At 46.6% G+C, this 21,824-nt stretch overlaps 1 protein-coding gene and 1 long non-coding RNA gene across 3 annotated transcripts; one reads left to right on the top strand and one right to left on the bottom strand.

The window, feature by feature from the left end:
• The first annotated feature begins 7,558 nt into the window (after positions 1 to 7,558).
• LOC136113544 (alpha-2,8-sialyltransferase 8E-like) lies at positions 7,559 to 10,874 on the top strand. The gene is made up of 7 exons (XM_065858709.2): positions 7,559 to 7,747; positions 8,056 to 8,124; positions 8,303 to 8,389; positions 8,503 to 8,647; positions 8,797 to 8,909; positions 9,157 to 9,243; positions 10,196 to 10,874. The coding sequence occupies exons 1-7, from the start codon at positions 7,617 to 7,619 to the stop codon at positions 10,653 to 10,655; spliced, it is 1,092 nt and encodes a 363-aa protein (XP_065714781.1). The 5' UTR covers positions 7,559 to 7,616; the 3' UTR covers positions 10,656 to 10,874.
• Positions 10,875 to 14,290: 3,416 nt separating this feature from the next.
• Positions 14,291 to 20,991, bottom strand: LOC136113550 (uncharacterized). Of its 2 annotated transcripts, none has more exons than XR_010653009.2 (3): positions 20,879 to 20,991; positions 16,677 to 16,844; positions 14,291 to 16,575 (listed from the first exon to the last, which is right to left on the bottom strand). It is a non-coding gene; the product is annotated as an uncharacterized lncRNA (long non-coding RNA). The 2 variants fall into 2 exon arrangements; XR_011740971.1 differs by having other exon boundaries at positions 16,677 to 17,761; positions 20,879 to 20,982.
• Positions 20,992 to 21,824: the final 833 nt, after the last annotated feature.

Genomic DNA, 21,824 nt, shown 5'->3' with positions numbered 1-21,824 from the left:
GCTATCTCTGTTGTTATTTGCATTGTAGGTACCAAACATTAGGAGAATAAAGTAAATCATTTAGACCAGAGAAAAGCAATAATCCATGACGTGAAGCTTATCTCAGCCGATTTTGGGAGGGAGGGATGCTTGTAATATTAATGATTACTGCTTTTTATTAATATCTTAATTTCAACCAAAATTTCCAAGACGCGATGATGTATTTTACTTGGTCCTAGTATTACTTAGTAGACAGTTTGCTTTTCCAGTGTCACAATGGCCAGAGGTACAAAGCAGTCTTCAAAACAGAATGGCTCATGAAAGGAATCATAAAGTGCAACACTGAGAATATAAGAAGCTATCTAATAGCCTATGATTATTATTTTTTTCAGTCTTTGAATAAGGTTATTAGCTCCTTGCTCAAAATATTCAGAGTTTCTTACACAAGATGATAATTATCCCAGAGGCACCCAGGAAATATTTAGGCTTCAAAAGTAAGGCTAAGTATTTAGTTAGGAATATGAAAAGAGAGCAGCTGCAAAGGAAGACGTGTATAGTAGACTCTTCCCCAGTAAATCACCAGGACAAAAAGAGAGGAGCACCTCTTTTCCTTGGGTAAAGTGTATTACTTGTTTTCACATAAAACGTTTGACTTAAAGATGCAGAGATTGTGAACGAGAATGAAACAGACAAGAGATGTAGATCAGAAATGAGAGACAGAACTTCAAGAAAGCTTTATTTGTATTTTTTGAAACATTGCCTTATATTTTCTGTCTAACAGCTCTATTTAATACAAGGGGCAGTACATCAGTTGACTGTTATTTTGCTCTTTTCTGTGGATTTGAGAATATACATGCATGAATGTTGGTTTATTATTATTTCATTACAGTATTTTCTACTAACACACTCATCCAACACATTTTAGTACCTTTTTCAAATGAGAAGATACAAGAATTACAAACAGGTAATGACATCTTAAGAAAATAAGCAACCTTTTTTCTTTGTCTTTGGTGAGTACAAAAATCTCAAACTAAGTAATGCAGGGAATGTATGAAGGTTTTTTGAAGTACCATGAGTTAGTGTTCATGATTTAGGCTCTTTGTATAGCCAAAGGAAACAACTTGGCTATTCTAGGAGTGGCTCAGAATATGCGTCCATGACAGGTGGAAATTAATTTGCAATTACAGGTGCTAGTCTCCACTAATTATCTGCTGTCTGCTACAACTGAAGTCTGGGTTTATTTTAAAATTCACTGAAACAAAATAGAAACTTTCATAGTACTGTGATTTTGGTTAAATTCTTATATAAATGTAAGGATAATATACATGTAAGAATAATGCTATTAAATTCACTATAAGTCTTGTGAATACACTACAAAATTTCTCCCAATGGTTTTAAAATGGCAGCCTGCAAAGGCTAGTGTCACCACTGCTGTAGAAGACTAAAAGGGTAAAAGGCATTCCACTTTCAATATCAAATTGTAAGATCAATTGCACTCTAATGACTCAACTCTCAGGCTACCTATATTTTCATTTTAGCTTTCAAAAGTAGAATGGTTGAGTGAAATACAATTTATATTTGACATTTGCAAAAACAAAAAAATTTTTACTAACTGCTGGATATTTTTTTTCTCTTCACAAAACTAGTTTTGCATACATTTAAATGCATAGTACAGTTTTAAAAAGTGATCATAAAATACTATCCATTGTGGATTTTTTCTTATGTTACTTTCTTTTAAACACTAGAGAGTTTCTCTCCTGAAAATGGAGAGGGGGGAAAAGTTATAAAAAACATAGAATCAGCATCATAGAATGCTTTGGGTTGGAAGGGACCTTAAGGATCACCTAGTTCCAACCTCCCTGCCATGGGCAGGGTCACCTTCCACTAGATCAGGTTGCTCAAAGCCCCGTCCAACTTGGCCTTGAACACTTCCAGGGATGGGGCATCCACAGTTTCTCTGGGAAACCTATTCCTATGTCTCACTGTCCTCATAGTGAAGAATTTCTTCCTTACACCTAAACCTACACTCCAGTTTTCATCAGTAGTCCTGCTGTTGTATAAGCAGACCCATGGTCAAAACACCCAAAATTCTGCCAGTGACATCAGTCCCTCAGCCAAGTATTGATCTTCTGGGTCTTCCTGCATCTTTCTTCATCATTCCTGCAACCAGGGACACAGAAGACTTGTGCTTCTGACCCCTTACCAGTCATCCCAAGGCCCTGAAGTTCCTCTTGATTGTCCTTGGATTTTCCATTGCAACCGCATCTCTGCCTACTTGAAAAATCAAAAATAGATAATAACCTGAGAGCTGCAGCAGGGCAGGAAGTTTTCTCTTTACATCTTTAACCCCAAATAGTGGGTCCAATCTGCATACTGGGCCTTTGTCCTGGTTGTGGTTAAAACAAGACCAATTCGCTGCAAGTGAATCTTCCTTCCAGATAGGTTCTTCTAGGTAACTGCATTTTTCTGAAGCTGGCTACATGTTTTACAGACAGTGTTCGCTCCGGAGCTGATAATGCCTGATATTTACAAGTTTACTGGGCTAATGTTAGGAACGGAATGTAGAAAAGACCCAGGCTTATCTTTTACTACTACAGCAGCCAAGCTTGCTGATAAATCTCTTATGCCCCCTAAATGAGGGGGTTGTATTTGCAGAAAGGGGCAGACAGAACAGGTGATCCAAATTGACCAATGAGTTATTCTGTGCCATCCATGTCATATGGAGTTTAAAGCTGGGAGATCATGAGGGTCTCACTCTTTGTCCATGGCCAGTGTCTGCCTGTTTTCTGCCTGCAGTCCTGATCCTGGCTCCAGTCTGTGCATCCAGTTCCTGTCTCCTGCTGAATCTAGTCCAGGACTTGCCGGCGTCTGCCATGCAGCCAACAGCACAACACCAGCCACGGCCACTGCCCTACTCTGGGAAATTCGGTATTGTTTTTTGTATATTTTCCATTATTTTCTCTCATTAACAGTATTATTAGTAAAGCTTTTTTAACTTTCCAACTTGTGTCTCCCTTTTCCTCCTATTCCTTTCCCTTAGTGGGAAGGGTAGGAGTTAATAGAGACCATCTGCTGCACTTCATTGTTGCCCTGCAATATATCGTGGCACCCTTCTGTTCCCTTCAGAAGGGAGTTTCCTGTGACAACAATATTTTTTATCTTTATAGAACCAGTTTTGATGGAGGGTGTAGACCAACTTGAACTCTGCGGCACCTCCAGCTTAGTTGAACTGTCACTCTCTATGTTGTTTGGTTCCACTTGCAGAGCCCCATACCTATTGTGCAAGGGCACCTGGGAAGGTGGGGGGTCACAGCAGAGACCCTCCTGCTGCGCCAGGCAGGAACATACTGCCATTTCTCCCTATCCCTTGAGTCACTATATTCCGCCACGCAGCAAGAAAATAGGGAGTCTTCTGTATCATGTGCCCTGTCTACCTGCTGGGCCTTTCTCAAGGAAGGTCATGTGTGACTCCACTGGTCTATCTCCCTCTCGCACTCCCTGATACTCTTCAACCTACTCCGCCACCCAGAGCTCTGTCACTAAGCCGAGGAGTTCCTCTCCCTGGACACGTCCCACTGGGGTGCTCACTGCTGCCATCCAAGAGCAGAGCTCACCCTGCAGCCTGGCACCAGGACCTTCCCACCACATCTCCGTCTGGGCAGCTGCATCACTTGTGGTAGGTGCCGAGCTTACAGAGGCCATGGTTTTCTGCCAGGTGGATACCATTACTCCCTGGTCAAGTGTCAAGCTGACAGAGCTTCTCCACCCTCCCTGCATGCCCTTCTGCATGAGCTGCCCCACCATGTTTTGTTTTCCTGCTTTATTGGTGGCACTCCTCTGTGCTGGCACTCCCTGAGTTGCTTTTTATAGGTGTGGGGGATGGTCAGCACTGCCTTGGCAATGCCCAGGTCTCATCAGTGTCTCCAGCAAGAGCCGCTGGCTCCAGACAGGTCACTTCACTGCTCCTGGTATTTCCTTGCCTCAGGAAAACCCTCATTGCACCAAGATCTGCTGCTCCACTGCAGACCAGGTTGGCTCTGGAGCAGCATATAACCATACAGGCCAATAACCCTAAGGGTCATTAAACCAATATGGTGCTAACCCTAGGGGACACTGACCATGAGGGTCGATAGGCCTAGAAGCCCATAACTCTTTGTGGCATTAACCATAGGGGCCCATAACCCTAGAGGTCACTAAAACAAGAGGTCCACAAGCACTCAAGGAGGGCAGGCTGTTGCATGGCAGAGTAGCAACATGGAGCCACCTGGGCAGAAGGTGCTGAGCCAGAGCATGGCAGGGTCTGCTCCTCTGCACAGGGACACTAGTGCAGATGACATGGCTGTGGTCATTGTCCTTTGGTGCCATCCCAGTGGGAGGTAGAGGTCAGGCTCCTCAGGACCACAACTCCTTTGAGGGTGCCATGTCCTCTTCCTGACAGGAGCATGTTAAAGAGCAGTGTCTCCTTGCTTTACTAGGCCCCTTGTCCTGCTCCCCTCCACAGCCAGGCCTCCTTGCGTCCCATACTGTCTGTTTTCTTGATGGTGGTTTTCTTCAGTCCTCCAGACTGAGAGGGTCATCCTCCACTGTGGCAAAGCTCTCTTCCTCCTCCTGAAGGAACAGCTTCCCAAAGAGCTGTCTCTCACCAACTCCCATCATGGCATCCTGGGGCACTTCCCAGAGAAGGTTGCCCTTTTCCATACTCAAATGGACTTTAGTGTGACAGTGCCACCAGACCATGGCTGTTGGCATATTTGTGGGATCGTCTGTCTCCACTCTACCCAAGCCCCACCTGACAGCATAAGTTCCAGGGTCCTTGTTTGCCTTGTCAGGCATAGGTCAGCTTCAGGCCCAAGAAGTAAGGGATGTCTCTTCTAAAGACATATTCATGGTAAGCACCAACCCTGAAGTGTGACAGAGTGGTTATGGTTGCTCTCAGCAGCAATACCATGACCTGAGATCACCACGACCAGGCCCTGAGATATGTGGCTTGAATCCCACATGCCTAGGATTTTCCAAAAGGTGTTTAAAGCACAACTCTCCCACACATTGATGAGCACATGATTTCTTCCTGACAAGTTCGGATCCAATTTGTTGAAGACCATGAGCTTCTGTAGGAAGGAAACACGCAGAAGTGTGCAGATGCCTGCATGGATTAGAACACAAGGTCACTGTACCCACAGTGCCCTAACAGCTGCCCAGGTGATCACAGCTCCAGAAGCTGTTGTCTCAATACACTGGGAGATACATGGCTGAGGAGGTTCAGCTGGCTGATGCAGAAAGCCTTCTGTGAATCCCACCCATTTTGCTGGGCTTTTTGTTTGATAGTGTCAGTCACAGGAAGGAGCAGCAAGGAAGCCTTTGTAAGTGCAAGGGCTTGATCACTTGGTGGAGCTTGATTCTGTAGGGATATTCCAGTTTCCACAGGCTGTTAAGAAGTTCTGGGAATCGTAGATCCAGGCATGGTTTACTCCAGTCAGCCTCTGTGCTAAGTCCAGCAGATAGCTCCCCTCCCAGCTCTGCAGCAGGATTCTGAGGTCTTGGCTATACACTCAGGACTCTCGTCTTCCTGCGTGCGTGTTGTCTTGTGCAGCAGCTGTTTGCAAAACACTCCCAACAGCTGGACAAGACACCTTCTATGTACAACAGTACGCACAATGTACAAAAATCAGGCGAAGAAAGGCTTTTGATCTGGACATAATTGCACCAAGCACTGACTGTCAGGAGGACTTACCACAGTTCACAGGTGATTCTTAAGAGACGAGTGAATCATTCCACCAGAAGGAAATCATCAGATCTCCTCCCCATGAGAGGGCAGTTCCAGATTGTTTGAAGGTTGAGCTGCAGCAAAACTCTATCGGCACAGGTATGAGTGTATTTGGAGCCTGCTTCGGGATCAAACAGATGTGCCTCACAGACTTTTTGGCTTAAAAGGTATGTGAACTTTAGCTTTCTCGGGTTTAGAGTCCATATCTTTTCACTCTATTGAAAACGCTGTTTTAACCTTGTGGTTTTGGAGTGGGAAACTGAACCATGAATTTCAGTTCTCTAGTCTGTTGTTATATAATTAGTGCTAAGCCTTTGTGCACTGCTTGAATTAGGTTTCAGCAGCTGTCACTTTGAAGAGATGACAATATGTTTATGCAGACCAAGGGCCTTAAAGAGAATACTACTCTCATTTGAAAAGATCTGTTACTCAGGTAAAGAAAAAAAAAAACAAAACAAAACTAAACAAACAAACAAACAGAAAACCCAAACCAAACCAAACCAAAACCAAACAAACAACAAAACAAAACAAACAAAACAAAAACCTGAACATGAGTAGTTCAGTAACCCCCTACCCAACAAGTGCACTTGTTGATTGATAGGAATACAAATGTTTTGTTTGTATTTTGTCCAGGGCTGGATTGGTCTGGCTCCAGCTTTGGGAGATAAAGTCTATAGTTGAGCAATAATGGTAACAAACAGCTTTTGTTTTCCCTGTGAACAGGCCACTGATGATCGCATCACAGTCCTGATAAATCTAAAGCTTCTACCTTCATAGAACCATAGAATCATACAATCAAAGATTCATACAATCATAGAACAGTCTGGGTTGGAAGGGACCACCAAAGACCATCTAGTTCCAGCCATGGGCAGGGACATAGATCAGGCAGCTCAAAGCCCCATCCAACCTGACCTTGAATGCTTCCAGTGATGGGCAACCTGTTACAGATTCTCATCACCTTCAGCATAAAATATTTGTTCCTCATGTCCAATCTGAATCAACAGAGATGAAAAATAGCAAACTCGGAGGCAAAACTCCGAAAGGAATGACAACAAAGCTCTGTTTCTTCCTTTCCTTCTCTGCTGCACCTTCTGATCATGCCAGTGTTTGGAGAGAGACAGAACAATTAATGCTCAGCCAAGCATGGGAAAGTGGTGATGTGAGCAAACAGTGGTGTGCCCTAGAAAATTCTGAAAAACTTCTCTTATCAACCCCAGATAAAGGTGTGCCTCTGAAGAAACATGCTGATCTGGTGTCACATCTGTTTTGATATAGAGCTGACATGACTGAGGTGACTGCATGCAAACAGGTTCAACACAGGTCACAGCATTCCAGAGCAAAGTCTCGCAGCTGACATGAGCAGGGTGCGCTGCAGTTCTGTGCTCATGACTTAAGCATCACTGGTGCTGGTCATGGCCCCTGATGTGCAGGGGAGTAAAGCAAATGAGGTGAAAACCTTCCATCTTTCCAACATAAATGAGGCAACTTGTGTGCAGGAAATTTCAGCTAACTGCTAGAGAGATGAGATGGAGAAAGTGTCAGGGAGTGGAGCCAAGGACATGGAAGAATACCAGTGGAATCATTGCCCTGGAATAGCTTCAGAGGAGAGGGAATAGTACAGATTGGTATTGGTCCATGGTGCCTTCCAATAGGGTCCAGTGGGATCCACTGACAACCCCATGGAATGCTTCAGCATAGCCCAAGAGAAATGAGTTTCCTACTATCCCTTGTATAGGATTTTTTTTTTTTTCCAGGGAGTTAATGCAAACTTTTAATGAGGGCCAGTGCCAGAGAAGCCCTGGGCTGGGTATTCGCACAGACTAGCTCACATGTGGACTTTCCTCATTTCTTCTGCTCTCAGGTGTTCTCCAAAATGCCAAACAGCATCATCAAGGAGGAGTATGTGAGGCAAGGACTGCTGAAGATGCACAAGCTATGGCTCACATTGCTACCTGTAGCTGCAGTCTCACTTGTCTATATGTACTTTCTGGTGTTGAATGATAGGTGAGTGAGGGACGGGGTGGAGGAACTGTGTCCCTTCAGTCCTGGAAGGAGGTAGGAACACAGAGGGTCGCTCCCAGAGGCCTCCATGGGAGGAATAAATAGGGTAGGAGTGAAGATGGTGTAGGGAACAGATGCAGTGGTGCTAGTTTCAGATGGATATTGCAGGGTGGGAGAGGTTGCAGGCAGGGCCATGGTATGGCCAAGGGGAGACACTGCATATATGGGATTGTTGGGGCAGAATGATGGCAGAAAGCTGTGTGAGGATGTTATTCTGGCTCAGTTTAAGCCTTTGTTTTTGTTTTTTTCAGGCCTGACATTGAGGTTCCAGAAGCAGAAGCGTGTCAAAGACTGCTGAGCAATCTAACACAACCTCAGAAGTGAGAGCCATGGCCACAAGTGTGCTAGGCAGTGGCAGACAGGCAACTGGCTAAACTAGGTCACCTGGTGGCCTCAGTGAAGGTCCAGGGAGTGGGAAGAGATGCAACAGAGAATCATTTGTTTGCAATAAGTCTTTGTGAGAGCATTCAAGTTGCTTACAAGCTCTTTCTGCCCTAGGGTGACTGAGGGCTGGAGGCTGAGACACGTGAAGTTAATGCAGAACTGCCACTGGAAGTTCAACACTACTGCTTTGGCCCAGTACAGGTGATGCCCTCTCTTCTCATTCTCATCCCTCTCTCCTCTTTTATCCTGTTTCAGTCCCACTTCATCCCGCCCCCAGACCTCTGCTCACTGTCTTCTACTCTTCCTCCTCATAGGGCAGAGCTTGGGCGCTGCTGCAATGCCTCAGCCTGGCTGGCTGTGACACAAGACAACACACCACTGGGGTCTGAGGTTGTCTATGATGGCTATCCCTCAAAGCGATTGAAAGTCAGCAGTGGATTGCTGGAGATCTTGCCAGAGGTAGAAGTTCTCTTTGATGAGGAATACAACTCACAATCTGCACGCTTTTCTCTCATATACCCTGAAATGTATCAGGTTGGAGGATTTGGAGTAGGTCTTTACTGTAATTCTGTAATAATGAGTGAATTTCTACATGTGTTTTATTATAGAAATCCCCCTTTCAAGAGTCTCCCTACAAAACCTGTGCTGTAGTGGGAAATGGAGGAATCCTCAGGAACAGTAGCTGTGGCTCTAAAATTGATGGGCACGAGTTTGTAATCAGGTAATTGCTGACAGACTGCCCAGGAGTGACGCAGGAGACCAGCGGGAGGAGGTGGTGTTCATGGGAATAGGGTGAGGGCAGAGAAAATGGAGAAAGAGGAAATGTTCTGAGCATGGGTGACGTTGAGGAGCTTGGGAAATGGTGGGGTGTACCTGACCTGGGTAACATCACAGAGGAATGGGTAAGCTCTCAGGATATCATGGAGCATTATTTCTCATAGACTGCCTTTGCTTATCACCTCAATCAGGTTTAACTTGCCTTCTGTGGACTTTCCTGAGGATGTGGGAAGAAAATCAAGCATTGTCACTGTGAATCCTAGTATCCTTCATAAAAGGTAAATAGGTGTGGTAATAAAAAATGGAGGAGGCGACTCCTAACTGTGTGTTCTTGAAAAAGCAATCTCTTTTGCTTCTGCTCTGGGTCCCAGAAAACAGACAGGCCTTGCCTACCACACAAGGCCTGTACAAAAAAAAGCTATTGGCATCTACTGCCATGAGATCCTCCCCTATGTGCAGAGGTATACAGGGGGATACTTCAAGTCTTGGAGTTGTTTGGGGTAGACTTTGCTCAAGACTTGGTTACTGCTGATTAGTTTAGCTTACCGCTAGAGATTAATGGCATTTCCAGTCTTTCCAGTGAGCTGATCCTCTCAAGGGTGACATCAAGACAGGCAAAGGGGCTCAGCTGTATTCTGTACCGCTGCTGTCAGGAGGAGCTCTGATGGGAACTATTTAATAGCATCCTGATCCTAGTGGCATAAATGCTCTTTATGTTCAGTGGAGAAAATAGGCACTCCTTGTCCTACAGCAAACATCTAAAATTAAAATAAGACAGGTCAGTTGCGATCTAGCTGTGCTTGTTTCCCTCCACTGACTAGAAAGTACATTTAGACAATTAGCTCAGATGTAGATATCTATGTAGTAGACCTTTAAAGGCAGGTGGCATTCTTTGATAGTCCTCTGCTCCACCATTATGACGCATAATTCTCCATGAATTGTGAGCTGTGAGGCCACCAAAGTTTTAAATTTGAAGACATCTTCGTAGCCTTTTAGCCAACTAGTTACTAGAAAACCTCCTGGATATTTTCAAGCAGCTTCTCTGGTCTGTGTTAGCTGCACCTGAGAATCTTGAATTCAGATCACCCACAAAATGCAGAGAAGGGGAAAAGAGAGGTGAAGAGTAGGACTGGTATTTCACTGCTGCAGGGCAGAGTAGCACAAGAATGGCAGGAGGGAATGAGGATGGGGTTGGCAGAGGGTGATGGTCCCACATCTCTTGCCTCACAGGTTTCATGGTCTGAATGGTCGACGCCTGCCATTTGTGAAGGCAGCAGCTTCCTATGGAAAGACTTGGTTCCTCATCCCAGCTTTCTCCTACCCTGGTAACAGTGAGGCTTCTTATCGAGCCCTCTATGCCCTACAGGACTCTGCCTCCCAGTCACATATCTTCTTCTTCCACCCTCAGTACCTGAGTGGTCTAAGCAAGTACTGGCATGACCATGGTTTTCATACGCCTCGCCTCTCCTCAGGTTTCATGCTGGTGAATGCTGCTCTGGAGTTGTGCCAGCGCATTACACTCTATGGATTCTGGCCCTTCTCTTTGCATCCTGATGGCCATTCCCTGCCCCATCATTACTATGACAATGTGCTTCCCAACAGCAGGATGCACATCATGCCCAAAGAGTTCACTTACTATGTGGATATGCACTTCCATGGTGTGCTGCAGCTGCATCTGGGGCGGTGCTAAGATAAAGCAAAACGGAGTCTAGAGAACACAGTTTCTGCTGTTATTATCCATCTGGGATCTTCTGAAGGGAAGTTTGCATCTAGTACAGACCTAGATGCAAACCTAGAGACTCTGAGGATAAAAAATATGCCTCCTCTTTTCCACACTGTTCCAATAGAAGGTCACCGTTCAGTAAGCAGCATTAGCATCAGATCATTTTTCTGTTAATTAATTGAAAATCACTAATTGTCAGATGTTAGTGCTTAATGCATGATTGCCAATAAATAACTTCCTTTCTTGCCAATAGTATGTATTTATTAACTGCATTTCAGAATTTGAGCACCCCATCTCAAAAGCCTTCATTTCTCTAACACCATTTGTCAATAAACTAAGTGCTTATCGCGTTTTTATTACTCTCTGTTAATCTCTGTTTGCTGTAATCAGATTCACTTCACTGATTCTTTTATTTAGTTATCAGCATTAGGCATAAAGCATGAAGTTCTGCATATTTGTCAGAGCTACATAGTTAATGTTCATTCATGCCTTTGAAGTTCAATCAGCCAGTCCTCACAGCTGCGTGGCTCACCCGCTGGGCAAGTGACTGGGCATGGAGCCCAGGCTGGAAGAATCGGCTGCAGGCATCAGTGCCCATGAGACATGAAGCAATGTCTCTTTCCCCAGGCCATGAATGAACACCAAATCCCTCCCACACTGTGGGTGGCTGCCAGCTGATATATGCAGTTGTTATATATTAGCACATGTATGCTCCTCTTATGTTTAGGAAGCAACCAGTATGGATTTACAAAGGGAGAAATCATGCCTCATGCAACTGATAGCCTTCTGCAAGGAGGTGACTGCTCTGGTGGATGAGATGAGTGAGGTGGATACTGTTTATCAGGCTGTTGAGAAGGGTTTCAGGACTGTTTCCCATAACCACTGATGAACTGATGAAGTGCAGGCTAGACCATCAGACACTGGACTGCAAACCAGCTGAATGGTCAAGCTCACAACGTGATCAGTGGCATGAAGCTCAACCGCAGGCCAGTCAGCAGCCAGCAGTGGTGCACCCCATACGGAGGCCAGTACTATTTAACATTTTCATTAATGATCTGCATGATCAGACAGGGTGCAGCCACAGCAATTTTGCAGATGATACACAGCTGGAAGGATTAGTTAATACACTGGACGAATTTTGCTGCTGTTCACCTTGGCCTGCTGCCATCCAGAGGGACCCTGGCACGCTGGAGAAATGGGCTGAGGGGAACCTAATGAAATTCAACCATGGGAAATGCAAAGTCCTGTAGTTAGGGGGTTAAGTTTTTTGAGATGCTAACAATTAACTGCTTGAGGATGCCGGAGAAAAACCACTGGCTTGAAGAGCTCTAAAATATTATGAGAAAAAGGTGAAGAAAATGGGAATCTTTGTCTCCACGAGAGCTGGGAGCTGACTTTTCTCCATCTGACTAACAAAGACTTTGCTTGTCTTACTGGGGCAGTGGGCATATCAATGCTTATCCTCATTGCTTTTTGCTATTTGGTGAGTGCAATAGCCAAGGAATAATTTCTGAGTACACATCAGTTATCTGCATCCTGCCTGCAGTATCTCTTGGTGCACAGTAAAAGTAAACCAAAATAATTATCTTGAAAGAAATGGCCATAACGGAGCAAACCCAAAGCAGGCATGATTGTGTCCTGATTCTTATGTCCGTGAGAAGGACAGAGGGAATGAGTTGTGGGGAAGATGTTATAGAAACACAGATTCCCATCAGTGGGAAGGGACCTCCACAAGACTCTGGTGCAACCCCTTGCTTGAAGCAAGAGGGTGAATGATTGGTAGAGAGATCAGTCAGAATTATCAGTCCCCACCAATATTACTGCATTAAGTTTTGGACCCTTGTAGGAATCTCTAAAGAACTGATAACGTACATTTTCTATACTGTATTGCATATACACATGTATGTTATCATTCCTGTATCTTATAGCATGCTGAAAAGGCCTCTCAGCTGAACAGTCACTGAGAAATTAGAGCAGCAGCAGGGACCTGAATCTTTCAAACACTCAGCTCTGTCTGGTTCCAGACTTCCTGTGTCTCCATTTTATACAGGTGCTTCCAACCCATACTAGTAATGACAGTACAATCATTTCAGAGTTCTACTTAGTGGCACGGGCTCTCTCTCCACAGCTCTCCCTGCTGGGTTGCAAGGACTCCCTTTGTCATGTGCTCAGCTTCCATCTCCAGGTTGGGACGACACAGCTTGCTCAGCTGCAGGAAACTTTTTGTGAGCAGGTCCCAGGGCTGGTGGCTGTGAGGCTGGCGATGCTATGGGCAGCTCGGATGTGGGCTTTTCTGGAGGGATCCTTTTTGGCTCAGAGGGTGACCAGTGAAGCTGGAAAGCAGCATGTTTGTGGTACCTCTGGCTTGCTGAAGCAGAAAGCAGGCACTGGACTGGTGGGAAATGGTGAGAAGGAACAAAAGTGGCTGCACGGTGATTTGGAAGCAGCTGCAGGCATTCCATCTGCAAACCCCCAGGGGAGATTCTCCATGAGCCAGTTGAGGCATGCAGGAGGTGAGCTGAACTGCTGCTTTCTTATGCCTGGGCTACCTCTGAAATGGGAGTGGGACCAGCATTCCTGCCATCCAGGAGCTTATTTCAAGGTGGAGGGGTGCACACTACATGTAATGAGAGGGCATTTGTATGTTCGTTAACTATTCTGTGTATGATATCTAAAGCATGCTGGAACAAAACCAGACTGTCAAATCTCTTCAGCTTGTACCTCTTTATCTTGGTTATCAGGACATGCAGGTAAGGAGGAGCAGAACAAGGAACCCTGGACATGTCAATGCACTGCATTAATATCAACTGCCTGGGCAGAAGTAGAATGTATTGTTTTGTAGTCCTGCCTTTTCCTTGAGATTTTACACAGTCACTAATTTGCTGGACTATCTCTGCCCACCCCAAACAACGGCATCTCCTTCCCTGAGCAGGACCACTCTGTCCTACCAGGAGCAGCTCTGGGCCAAGAGGCAGTTCCGCTATGCCCCATGTCTCCCCTTGGCCTCCTGATTCCCCAGCTTTTGGGACTGAAAGCTGCTTTGCCTCCTTTACAGATGCCATTCCTTACAACAAATGCAGCAACTCCTCAAGATCTGAAGAGCATAAAGACCTACATTATTTCACTTATTGGCCGGGAAGTAAACTGTGGAATGAATGAGTGTTCATCTATCTTCCCCAGTCAGAGGCATTCTGTAAAAGTGGGTGGCAGGTAAGCTGGGGAACAAAGATGCCGTGTGTCCTAGGATGGGAGCTCTCACCATGTGTCTGGCTCTGGCTCATCTGTCACAGCTGTGCTGGACAAAGGAAAAATGGGCTTCCTCCCTGGATTTTCCATCTGTGGGTTCTTTGTGCAGGGGTTTGTCCCTTGGCAGGGCTTCATGTGCAGATTTTTGTGGTTTCAGTCCTGTTTTCTAGAAGACCCTACTGCCTCTGTGGCACCCCAGTGGAGAAGAGGACTGGGAGCTGGGTAAGGGCAATGGAAGTCTCTTTTTGGAGTTGTCATGGTTTAACCCCAGCTGGCAACCAAGTGCCACAGAGCCACTCACTCACCTACCCCCAATCCCAATGAGGGGGGAAAAAAAAAAAGCGAAACACACGGGGTGAGGTAAAGACATTTAATTAGGACAGTAGAGAAAGAGAAAATACTAATAATAAAAGAACAAACATAACAAGCAAGGCACAATGCAGTTGCTAACCACCTGTGACTGATAACCAACCCATCCCCAAGCAATGATGGTCACCCTGGCCAATTCCCCCAGTTTATATACTGAGCATAACATTATATGGTGTGGAATATCCCTTTGGCTGGTTTGGGTCAGCTGTCCTGGCTATGCCTCTTCCCAGCTTTTGTGCACCTCCTCATTGGCAGAGTGTGGGAAACTGAAAAGTCCTTGACCGCTCATCAACAACCAAACATCAGTGTATTATCAATACTAGTCTCATACTAAATCCAAAACACAGCATTATACCAACTACTAGGAAGAAAATTAACCCTATTTCAGCCAAAACCCTGACGAGGTCAAGGATAAAAAGTTTCTGAACCTTTTGGCCCCTCTGAGAGTTGCCATCTTCTGTCTCTAGGGTTAACACAAATGCTCCAGTTCCTATGCATGACAATTCAAACCTCTGGAGAAATCAGTGCGAAAGGACCTGTCTCCAGAAACAGGATTGCTGGGGAGAGGTCATGCTATGAAGTGTCATTATATCAAGTGCAGTTAAGGTCTGAATGTTCAGCCTGTGTTTAGCATGGTTGTATGGACAACAGATGTACTGCTTGTGTGTGGTGGTTGCTCATTGCCTGTAGATTTGCACCCCACCCTCACTGGTGGCTGATGTGTTTCCTTCTCAGAAGCAAAGTAGAAGCTGTGATTTGGAGGAGGTGACATCTTGGTGCTTTCCTGGAGCTCCACAAAGTGTGTTTCAAGCTGGGGAGAAAACTGTGCCTAGCTGCCTAGATGTGGTGTGTACCACAGTGACACCCTGGGCAGGAAGCGGCAAAGTGACAACGACTGAGACACCCCCCTTGTCACAGGATGTGTCCTCCGGTACTTTGGGGAGGAAAGATCTTACTGTCAAGATAAACACCACCGGCTGCAAACAAACTCCCCACATAGCTAAGGTGGGGGGAGGGTAGGGAGTAGATTATTGAGATGTTAGGAACTTGCTACTAAACAGATTGTGCCAGAAATCAGCCCAGGTGTGGGCTGGCCTTTGCCCAGCCCTGGGTAGCAACACCCAGTGGTACAGTGGGTCTTTCTTTCCCTGAGTTAGTCCCCCTGTCATCTTTCCGGGCTATTACCCTCACTGGTTGTAGTGGTGCTGGGGTTGATGATGGAGAGGCATGTCTGAGCATGCCCCCTAGGCTGAGCCCCTGGCCTTGAAAGCAGCAGACCTGAGACAAGGAGGATGTGCTGGCCACAGCCTGAGCTGGGAAGGGGCCTGACAGCACTTGCTGAAGGATTGTTTGAGCCAGCCTTCTCATGTTGGGAGACAAATCACTGCAGTGGTGGGAAGGAGCTGCAGACATCAGTGGGACAGTTCTGTGTTATGGGCAAAAAGGTGATGACTTGCGGACAAGGGAGAGGTGTGGAAGATGTTAGAGGCAGTCCTTTAAACAGGACAGTTTGGTCGAGGGCCCAGATATGCCCCCTTTGATTTGGTGCAGGCAGGACAGAGGAGGTAGAATAAAAGGCTGTAAGTCACACAAACAAAAAAAAAAAATCATCTGGCCATAGCGGCACCAGCAACTGCTTCCCACACCAGCAGTGGAACCTGGGCTGCCTGGGTGAGAAGCAAGGATCCTCACTGCTGGACCCCACGCAAAGCGATAAGGTGTGTCAGGAGGAATGCCAGAAACCCCCCTTCCAGGAATGCCTTGCCTGCCTCTTGCCTACCTTGAAATCCTCCTGGGCCACTGAGAGCTTGGGTATCTCTCCTGGGGCCCCAGGTACGAGGCAGCGCTTATAGCTGGGGTAAGGGAGTGGACAGAGAAGGTGCAGAGCTGTGTGAGGACGTGCTCTGCTTTACAGCTGCTCCAGTTTTGGGCTCTGTTTTACTAGGCCAGTGCTCTAAGCACTGAGCTACAAGGCTCACCCCTATAGTGAAGTGCAGGCGGTGTCAGGGGTGATGGTGGTATAGACAGCAATCCCAGAGCCAGTATTGCTTCTCATTTTCTGCCTCCTCAGCGTTCACTGCAGTGGCAGCCATGGACACTTCCACATTGAGAGCATGGGGCCCTGTTTTACCTTTCCTGCCCAGGTGGTTGAAAGCCACGAGGCTCTGGTTCTCAGTGCAGACCCAGGCAGTGTGACTGCAAGCCCTGCCCCATCAATGAGGGACCAGTCCTGTGAGCCCAGGCAGCTCACTAAAAATAGAGACATTAAAGACTAAAAGGGAGAGAAAACAAGGAAAGGCAAAACGGTCATTTTAAGCAAACTGTCCCAATGTGTTAAAATGCAAGAAGGAAAAACATGAGAAGGGTACAAACCTGTGGTCTAAGTGCTGCAGGTCTATCCAAAATATCTAGTCTGCATTTGCTTTACTGACACCTCTCCCATTTCAGAAGAGGCACCTAAGGATCGCAGGCACTGGCCCAGGAAGGAGCAGGGCTGGAATGTTTTTCTGGGTTCAGCCTCAAACCCATGGGTCTCTTAATCTGTAAAAGAAGGAATGCGTCACAAATGATGCAGAGAAGGGAGAGATGCTCCAGACAGCAGGAAGGTAATTTGAATGCCCAGTACTGTGCATATGCGAGACTCCACTTATATCCCTGTTTAAGGGGTCCCACCTCCTGTGGGCACTGTGGCTCAGCCAGTATCTGCCAAATAAACAGGGGACCCCAAGAGCAGCACCTGCACTCCAGGCACTCTTAGAAAACCACATTTCCTGCAGTGGCTGTCACTGAAAATGCACTTTTACCTTCACCTGGCCTTGAAACTTATAACCTTGAAGTATATAATTATGGAACTGTTAAAAGAAAACACCTCCAAGCTTAATTGGAAGGGAGAAGCCAGGAGGTCTTTTTTCACAACGAAAAAAGGACCTGATGAGGGCTCCAGCCCTGAGACTCCCAGATATCACCAAACCATTGTGGATATTCTCACATGGAAGGCAAGGCCTTGCTCTGGGTGTCCCAGTACAGCAATTAGGAGCCTATAAGCGAGCAGTGGCTACTTGCCTAAGCAATTAGATAAGGTGAGCAAAGGCTGGCCTGGGTGTCTTCAAGCTACGGCAGCGGTTGTACTCAATATACAGGCTCCAAGTTCACTATGGGACAGAAAATGACTGTGTTAGTGTCCCATACAGTCACAACCGTACTGGAACAGAAAGGTAGCCATTGGTTATCCCCCTCGAGATTCCTGAAGTACCAGGCGGTGTTGCTGGAACAAGATGATGTGAATATTGTCACTACTAACATTGACAATCCAGCTTCTTTCCTCAGTGGGTCTGTTTTTGAGCCTGTGGTCCAGGATTGCGTGGAAACAACAGAAGCTGTTTACTCCAGCAGATGGGATTTAAAGGACCAGTCACTGGAGGATGCTGAAGATTCCTGGTTCACCGACCGAAGCAGCTCTGTAAAGCCAGGAGTACGAAGAGCTGGGTTTGCAGTGACAATTACCAACAGGGTAATCGAAGCAAAACCTTTGCCTCCTAGGACTTCTGCCCAGAAAGCTGCACTCACACGAGCTTTAAAGTTATTCAAAGAGAAGAAGAATAATGTTTGGACTGATTCCAAGTATGTTTTTAGAGTGGTGAACGCCCATGGAGCCATTTGAAAAGAATTGAGTTTATAAACAGCTCAAGGGAAATAGATTAAACATGATAATCCGATTGTTGGAAGCTGTGCTGTTATAGAAGAGTTGCCATCATGCATTTCAAGGAGCATCAAAAGGGAAACACTGATCAGGAAATTGGAAATAAATTGGCAGATTACAGATTATACTGCTAGATAAGCTTCTAAAAAGACAGAGACAGATATGAAGGTAATGTCTCTGATCCCAGATGGCTGTCTCCTCGAACCAACATCAGTAAACTATTCCTTGCAGTATGTTACGGGAAATTGTATTAGCATACAACAAAACTAACTGGGGGGCTGATGCTCTACACCAAGATTTTATTAAAAGGTAAAAATGAATTTATATACTATTTAAAAACAAGTTAGTCAGCAATGTGAAATATGTCTGGAAAACAATCAACACTGTAAATAGGGTACAAATAAGAACAATTGAAAAACGGAAATGTACCAGGACAATACTGGCAAATACCCATCTTTTCTAGAAGAGTTCAGAAAAATGTATCAGTGCTTGCTGGTATTAACGGATCCCTTCTCAGGTTGGCCAGAAGCATTCCCCTGCCGAACTAGTAAAGTCAGAAAAGTAACTAATGCTTTGTTAAATGAGATCATACCCTGATTTGGGGTTCCCGCTATGATGTCCTCTGATAGAGGCCACATTTCTTGCACAGGTAGTGCAGCAAGTCAGTGAAGCATTAGAGAGGGATTGGCAGTTGCAAACTCCCTACAAGCCTTAAGAAAGTCAGCAAGTAGAAAAGGAAATTAATCATATAATCAAACAGCAGTTAAATAAAATTTGTCAAGAAGACAATTTGAAGTGGAATCAAGCACTACCTTTAGTGCTGCTCAGAATTAGAGTTAAGGCTTGAGTCAAGGAAAATTTAGGCCTTTTCTTTTAAGCCAAGAGATTAAGTTTCTGTTAAAGCTTTTTCAGGTCCACCTTTAGAAGAGAAGTGGAATGGACCATTCCAGGTGTTGCTGATGCCTTTACTGCCATCAAGATTAAAGAGCAACCTGCCTGGATTCACTGTTCAAGAGTGAAGAAAGCACCAGATCAGAAACAGACATCAGAACCAGGCCTATTGCTTCACAGTTTCCTCAGCATTGATCTTAGTGACTTTAACAAATACTTTTATTCCTAGTCAGCTTTTATACAAGTCTTTAGTGAAAACTATTATAGCCCAAAATGAACTGAAAGAAACATCTGCACAGGTCAAATCTGAAAATGCAAAATATCCTTTGTTGGCATTATTGGTGATAATTATAGTCTTGGAAATAGTCTTATATAGTATTGAAATACGAGCAATCACAAATCCTTTTGGGAATAAACTGAAGTATTACAGGAAGTCACAAAAACGATACATCTTGTAACTTTAATTTTAATAATAATAATTTTTTACTTGCATTATGCTACTATGTTCTATTTGGTACTGCTATCAGATAACAGAGAATTATGCCATACCACAACACAAGATGATAATATTTTGTAGATCTATATTGCAAAAGAATTTGCAAATGTATTGAAAAAGAGGGAATTGAAGAAAAGCTGCCAAGTTAATATATACTGTGATTAAGTTATAAATGACACACCCATCATTAACCAAGTGACGTGAGATCAATGCTTTCTGACCACCTGCAGAACGAGGGGATATTTTTCTAGTTTTAGATCCTTCTGCATGACAAGAGGGAGACAGAAGCGATACATTGTTTAGAAGCAGAGTGCTTAGTTTATATTTAATAATTAAAAGGTGTATTGTAAGTAAGAAACTAAACAATTATAACTAACATAATCAATTATTTCTTAGTATAGATGTATTTCACGTAAAAATTTTCAAAAACTGCAATGCATATGTAATAATTATGCAAATATAAGCAATGCAAGAGCATCCAGTCTTTGGAGCACTTATGGAGGATGATTCCCAGTGTTCTCCAGTGCTAAAAACAGTAAAAGAATGCCACTTAACAGTATAATTGACTGTGCTGTTAAGTTTATTTCTTCCCTTCAAATCAACCCCAGGGCTTGTTGCGTTCAAGCACCCAGCCTGACAGAGGAGCCCAGAACCAGGGATTTGTGGCCAAAAAACCATTAAAAACAAGAAAAGGTGCTGAAACCCTTCACCTTTCCCACCTCTGCCTTCAGTGGGGGATTCGTGCAGCAACACAGGGACATGCTGAACAAGCATCACCAAACTGCCCTGGACCCTCCTGCAGCCAGTTGTGCCAGTACAAGACAAAGGTCACCAAGGTGCTGGGGACCCTCCTCACCGTGAGGGACACCAGATCCCTCCTGTCACCTCATCCCTGCCACATGGAGGGTTCACCCCCAAATTCCAAATCAAAGGCAGCCACGCCAGATGTCAAGAGGACAAGAACTGATGCTGGAGGAATAGGCTTTTCCCTATTAAGTCTCACAAGCAAAGACACTGAGCTGTGATCACTGGCAGATCTCAAACCGGCAAGGTGGCCTGCTCAGGGGTTACTATGTCCCTGATTTAGGGGGTATTCAGCATTGCACCGCACAGCAACACCTTCACACCTTTGAGACGCTTGGGTTCTGCGAGGACTGATGGGTTATAAACCTGCAGAAACTGAGGCCAGCCCGGGATGAGCCGTTCCTCAGCCCCAGAGCCGCCCGCTCCCCCCAGGGCTGCTCCCTGACCCCGGGTACCCCCTTGTCCCCCCTCCACAGCCACCCGAGGAGCTCTAAGCGCGAGAGCCCAGCGACACCCCGCCCGTGCCCCCCCCACTTTGATTTTGGGGTCGCTTCTCCCTTTTTTAAGCAAGCCCAGAGGACACCACGCCGCTGCCTGTAGGCACCGCACAGCCGGGTCGGGCCCGGCCCCGCAGCTGCTCCCTGGGCCGGGCCTACCCCCGAGGCACCTCCCACCTGTACTCACGGTGCCGGTGAAGACGTCCTCGCCCTCCGTGTCGCGGTCGGCCGCCCCCAGCTCGTCGCCGTCGCCGCCGTGAGGGTCGGGGAAGGGCAGGGGTCGGGGAAGGGGCGGGGAAGGAGTGGGGAAGAGGCGGGGAAGGGGCGGGAAAGGGGCGGGGAAGGGGCGGGGAAGGGGCGGGGAAGGGGCGGGGAAGGGGCGGGGAAGGGGCGGGGAAGGGGCGGGGAAGGGGCGGGGAAGGGGCGGGGAAGGGCAGGGATCAGCGCGGGAGCCGCAGGCACCGCCCGACGCCATTTTCACGCTGCTGCCGCTTCCGCCTACGACAGCCGCGCCGGAAAACGCCGCCGCCGCCTTAACCAGCCGGGGCGGGGCCCGGGGAGCGGACGGCTTTGCAATTGGGCGGTGCCTCTGCCCGTCCCACCCTCTCCCAGTAGGGGAGCCAATGAGGGAGGACGTTCTCCTCCGCTGGCAGGCGTCGCTCTGTCCCCATGGAAACGGTCACGAGGCTGGCGGGGTGGGAAGCGGGGCGGGGACGGCAGGATGTACCATCGCAGCGGCAAAGGGGGGTGCGGGCCAGCCCAGGCCTGAGGGGACAGAGGGGCCCGAGGGCGGGTGTCACTCACGGGCTGTCACCCTCTGTCCCCTCAGCATCCTAGCTGGGATGGCCGTGGAGCCTCAATGCCCCAACCAAGATGGCCGTGGTCCCCTCAACAACCCAACTGAGACAGCTGTGGTCCCCTTAAGACACCAAGATGGCCATGGTCTTGACGCCCCAGTCAACATGGCCACGGTCCCTTCAACAACCCAACTAAGATGTCTGTGGACCCCTCAATGTCCCAACCAAGGTGGCCATGGTCCCCTCAACATGGTCCTGCACAGATCTTTCCTTTCCCCTTGGGACAAGCTCTGACCTCATCCCACCCCATCCCTTCTGTCCCAGCCCTTCCCTCTT

This window comes from Patagioenas fasciata, chromosome 12 (genome assembly GCF_037038585.1).
Source record: "Patagioenas fasciata isolate bPatFas1 chromosome 12, bPatFas1.hap1, whole genome shotgun sequence".
In the NCBI taxonomy this organism is placed as follows: domain Eukaryota; kingdom Metazoa; phylum Chordata; class Aves; order Columbiformes; family Columbidae; genus Patagioenas; species Patagioenas fasciata.
This window is presented reverse-complemented; position numbering and strand designations above follow the sequence as displayed.

Excerpts from the sequence above, each read along its gene's own strand:
- LOC136113544 (XM_065858709.2), top strand. The coding sequence starts at position 7,617 with ATGCCAAACAGCATCATCAAGGAGGAGTATGTGAGGCAAGGACTGCTG. Across the intron at positions 7,748-8,055 it reads TTTCTGGTGTTGAATGATAG|GCCTGACATTGAGGTTCCAG; the intron begins GTGAGTGAGGGA and ends TGTTTTTTTCAG. Across the intron at positions 8,125-8,302 it reads AATCTAACACAACCTCAGAA|GGTGACTGAGGGCTGGAGGC; the intron begins GTGAGAGCCATG and ends TTTCTGCCCTAG.